Raw genomic sequence first — 4,960 nt, forward strand, 5'->3', positions numbered from 1 at the left:
TGCGCTGCCGCAGCTGCGCTTCAATTTCCTCCCCGCGATGGATGAGTTCCCGCATGCTGAGGCTACCTTTCCGTTGCTCTGTAGCCTTCCAGTATGCCAGTGCGGACACCTCCGCGATCGCAAGTACCACCTCGTCCGGACATCCAATTAGTGTCTCCATCCGCACGTCGGAGTGCTGTGTGCCAGCCCAAAAGCCGGCGCCGCCCCCGTAGAGCCTGCGGTAGAGCGACAGGAACCGCGGCGGCTGTGTAAACGTAATGCTCGACACAACGTCGATCCACTGCGAGGGAGGTGCGGGTCGGATTAGCAGGCAACCCGAAAAGATACAGGGTCAGACGCACCATGGTTGCACGTGCAGCGAATTGACATATGACCGTCATGTTGAGCAGCATTAGTTTCGGGTTCTGCTCCTCGTGGATTCGTGTTGATGTCAGCCAGCTGTACGCGACCTCGAGCTCTGACGACCAGTCATACGGAACGGCAGACAGGAGCGCATAGCTGACGAGCAGCACTGCCGCAACTGCATCTGTTTCGCAGTATTGCCCGTGGAGGCTTTTCGTGTTGACGAGCTGGTAGTGTGCGTGCTCGTAATATTCCTTGGCAATCTCGGGCTCGGCCGCGTGTGCGTCGAGGCCCTGCGCGACGCGGGTGCGAAAGTAATGTAGGCTAGATAGCGCGCAAATGGCGTTGGCGGTGGGCCCGCGCGGCTCCGCCGTGACGATCTGTTGAGGGTAATGACAATATGATCAGCATTGCTTCGATCGAGCGGGAAGATGGATAGACGTGACGGAAGCGCGCCGGGTCCCACAAGGACCTCCATGCTCGGGCCCATATACAGAAGACAGACGCGACAAGATACTCACCGAGTGAAGGGCGTTCGTGAGCGAATTGCCTGCAAAGACGTATTGTGTCTTGCGAACGCTTTGGAAGTAGTACACCATGTACTGCTCGTGGCTCATTGTCGGCACCGCCGTCGCCGCGCCCTGGGGGAAGTATGTTGAGTCGTATGCCGTAGGATCGTCGCCATGCGGAATGGGTATCGTGGGGGATAGCGTAGTGGGGTATACATACGCCTGGGCGGCGTGGAATGCATCGTGTAGCGGCGTGAGGGGGTTCATCGTCATCGCGTACGAGGGGCTGCCGCCCGCGCGCGGACCAGTGGGAAACCCGGGCATGCTGACCGGTGGTGGGCGTGGTCGGGAGGAAGGCGGCGGGCGCTGATACGGGCTGTCGCGCGCACCAGAGAAGCGCGCGGAAGAGGGCCCAGGGCCGGCGACGGCAGATGCGTGCGGGTGCGCAAGGGGCGCGGGCGACATGTACGCGGCGCGGGGGCGACCACGGATGAGGCCCTTGCGGTTGAGGTCCTCGGTGATGTGCGCCTTGTACGCGGCGACCTTCTCCTTGTCCTGGTACACACGCACGATCAGCGCAGGCACAGAGCAGAGGGAAAGAGGGACGCACTCGCATCCAGTCTGGTCGCTTTACGCCCCAGCCGAGGCATTCGATTCCAAGGCGGCGACAGGTTCTGCACGCACCGTTGTCATCTTCACGCTCCTCGTCGCATTTCTGGAAAGGGGTTAGAATGAGTGGGGTAGGCAAGTGGACGAAGTACCTTTCTTCTCAGGCGGCATGTCCTGGGCGGAGGTGAGCCGGGGGGATAACTGCGGAGGAAGAGGAGATGGTGCGCACCAACAGCCACCCTTGCCTGCGGCGGAGTGGGAACGGGCGACATCAGGGTTGGGACGGGGCCGGGAGTCGAGCAGGGAGTCGTGGGGATCGCGCCCATCTGGTGTGGGAGTCATGTAGAGGGATGGAGGCGCGGAGACGGGGGAGGCGTTGCTGGATGGGATGTCGGAAAAACTTTCGCTGTCTGGAGACGGAGAGCCCGCACTAGGGGTGGACACGGAGGACTTGTCGGCCATGATCTCGGGCAGGACCATGTAAGGGAGGTATTATAGGCAGTGTCGGGGTGGAGGCGGTGGAGGGCGCGGTCGGGAGTAGAGACTGGAACGGGCGACGGAGAGAACGCGTTCTTCTAGGATAGCGTGGCCAATCGCAGCGACCGACCACGATGCCAGAAGGTGCGTCACCAAGGGTCCGCGTCGGTGGACTGGACATCCGAGAGCAGAGGCCGCATCATGAGACCACATGCAGCAGTGTTTCAGTCGGATCCTCTCACCAGTCCCAGCCTGTCCTTCCTCTTCGCGCGGAGCTTCGCTCTTTTTGCCCCTTTTGACCACCCCTGCACTGCTTTCCCGCCACGCGAGCCTCCCCTTCGCGCGGAGCCCCAATTCCCTCCCCGGACCAGCCCGTCAGAGCCTGCCCCGGCTGCCGGCACCGGACGTTGCATCCTTTAGCCGGCCAAATTCTCCGTCCCATCGCAGACGCGTGCCTAGATGCGATTGCATCGACCGTCCATGTCTCCATGCCAGCTCACCGTCAACTACGCTCGTCCAGATGTCAGTCCAATGCAGCCCATCCAGGGGAGCACAAACGGCGGCCGTCACCAGAGCCTCTCGTCATGTCCCCGCCCCGCCCCTTGCCTACCGTCTCCCCACAGAGCGCGCCCCGTCTGCCCCGAGACTTACCGCAGTGCACCACAGCTGTATTCTGTCATCCCCATGTGCCACATACGACTCGGTCGGCGACGCACCGCACGCGAGCCTAGGGTAATGACGAGTAGACGCACTGCATAGCATCCGATTTCGAACAGGCTTCTGTGATATACACCTCGGCTGTAAGTACGCACCGTGACTTACCCCGACAATCCTGCGAGGCTGGCGCGCGCTAACCATGCGTCTGAACGGCCCTGCGCGGCCACGAGACGCAGCCCGCGAGGGCGGGGCTGCGCTCTCGTAGGTCGTGCGCATTATAAGCAGCTCGTCACAGTCGACCGCGAACTGGCCTTCCTATACCTATTCAGAACTTCTGATCTGCGCGATACGATGGGCGGCGATGCCCCCACGCCTCTCCCCCCATCTACCGCACTCGCGCATAGACGCACAGGGTCCGGCATGCAACCACGGAGCCAGTCCGGAGCTTGCCCCACGCGCGCCCCGGTACCCTACGCGGGAGGTATGTAGCGCACAGATCGTGTTACAACAATCGAGCGGGGCAGGACCGATCACGCGCTTGACCTCCGAGACCTTTGATAACTGTGATATCCTTGATACCGGACCAAAAGCGGCCTCCGGAGGGATGAGCCTATTATATACATGTCATCCGGTCAGTTGTTATGAGTGCGCGCGCAACTGCTCACTGAACCTGGAAGCCAGGTTGAATTGGGCTGGCCAAATGTCTGATCCTCTTCAAGTTTCTATCCGGACGACCAGCGTCGGAGTATCCGGAGCATATCAGATATAACTGTTCATAAGCACCGTCTGCTCCCTGGAAAATGGCGAGTCGACTCTTCATCATTCACGAGCCTCCGCTTGGTACATGAAGATACCAAACTTCGCATATGTACTCCAAAGAGACAAGAGGGGAGCAAGAGATACTCGAGAACGATCGAGGAAGTAGAAGCGGGGAGAGAGCAGAACAGTCCCCAGTTGCTATATCCAGGCCTTAAATACGCTCAGCCCGCCGTCTTCTACGCTACAACATGGGGAAGGCCCTCGTCGATAGGTAGCAAGCTACGAGCACCACTTCCCCGTAATGGCAAGCCGATTGCTAAATCGGACGACGCGCTCACCTCCGTAGGCCTCAGGCTTGCATGCACTTTGAATAATCCATTAATTCACGGGCGACGCATTGGATGCTCTACCAGTGCTCAACATACATGGCATAAGCATCAAGACTAAATCCATGCAGACCATCGTCTGGACAAAATTCAAGAAGGACGATCCGGGGTATCAATCAGTCCGATTTTTTTGCTTCTCAAGTCCGGACATTTTGAGTATGAATATTCACGTGATAGATGGCCGTACTTACTAGCAGTATGTAAAGTTCCTCTGCTTACAGCCATCCGACTGAGGTTTTTTGTAAACTCTTATCCAACTAGGATCGCTACGCTGGAGGCCCTACGTGACACCGTTTAGATGAAATCTGACGCACTTCTGGGCCCAGGGTCGTCAATGTTGCTGGCGGAACACACGGATACAAGACCCTCGATTGGCATGCCCATCGCATGTCTGTAGAAGATTTCTCGAGCCCTATGTTCATATGGGAAGGTTACGTTGATGCTTGGGAGTACAGCCTCCTCGTCCGAGCCCTAGCTCCATCAAAGGTGTATCTGTCATTGGACAGCCACGAATTGGTGAGTCAATATTGTATTATTTCACCTGTATCACGACGAAGGAACGGTGGCCTCAAAGGGAAATCAGTCCTCTTGGTCTACTGGCTCTTCTACTACGTGATTCCTATCATTTTCTCATCGACGAGCATAACATCACTGCATCATCAAGTGACAGTTACACCTGTCTCCATGGATATCCTCATGTCTGGTGTCTCATCGAATTCTAATTCTGGCGCCACTGTACACTATACCTGCTCCGGCCTTCCGCTATGACCGCACATCACGCGTAATCCCAATTGCTTCTCCTTCAAGCTGTGGAGTTCGCTGAAGGAAATTCTGGCGGAGCAACACTTTATGGACGTTTGGGAAAATCATGAACTCTCCGCGCTTGCGTTTGTTCTTTGTTGCCTTCAAGTGCCGAACTTTACTCCACCATTGACTGTTTGATCAGAGTTCATAGACCTCAGTACCTGCGCCGTGTCTGGTCTAGTTTCTCGGACTATCTTCTAGTCTGTGCCGGGAATGCTGGTGCGGCAAGATAATCTGTGCAGTCGATCCAGCGCTGTCCAAACATGAGAAGCCGTTGGCAATGCGATCCACGGATGTAACGTCAGTGCGAGAATATATTCGTACTCTACTCATTCTCGCTGACCGTGCATGATAAATGCTGTGCGACCAATCTAAATCGTCTTATGCATAAGCTTTGCCCCCCCCCCCCCCCCCCCC

General features: G+C 57.5%; 1 protein-coding gene across 1 annotated transcript; it reads right to left on the reverse strand.

Annotated features, from left to right (window-relative positions):
* Nucleotides 1–62: 62 nt before the first annotated feature.
* FIBRA_08916 (uncharacterized protein) lies at nucleotides 63–1,940 on the reverse strand (the record flags this gene model as incomplete). Its single annotated transcript, XM_012330528.1, has 5 exons — nucleotides 63–722; nucleotides 864–1,406; nucleotides 1,462–1,566; nucleotides 1,613–1,634; nucleotides 1,690–1,940. The coding sequence occupies 5 exons, from the start codon at nucleotides 1,938–1,940 to the stop codon at nucleotides 63–65; spliced, it is 1,581 nt and encodes a 526-aa protein (XP_012185918.1).
* Between the last annotated feature and the right edge of the window lie 3,020 nt (nucleotides 1,941–4,960).

Source organism: Fibroporia radiculosa (genome assembly GCF_000313525.1).
Source record: "Fibroporia radiculosa TFFH 294 genomic supercontigs, scaffold4847, whole genome shotgun sequence".
NCBI classification, from domain to species: domain Eukaryota; kingdom Fungi; phylum Basidiomycota; class Agaricomycetes; order Polyporales; family Fibroporiaceae; genus Fibroporia; species Fibroporia radiculosa.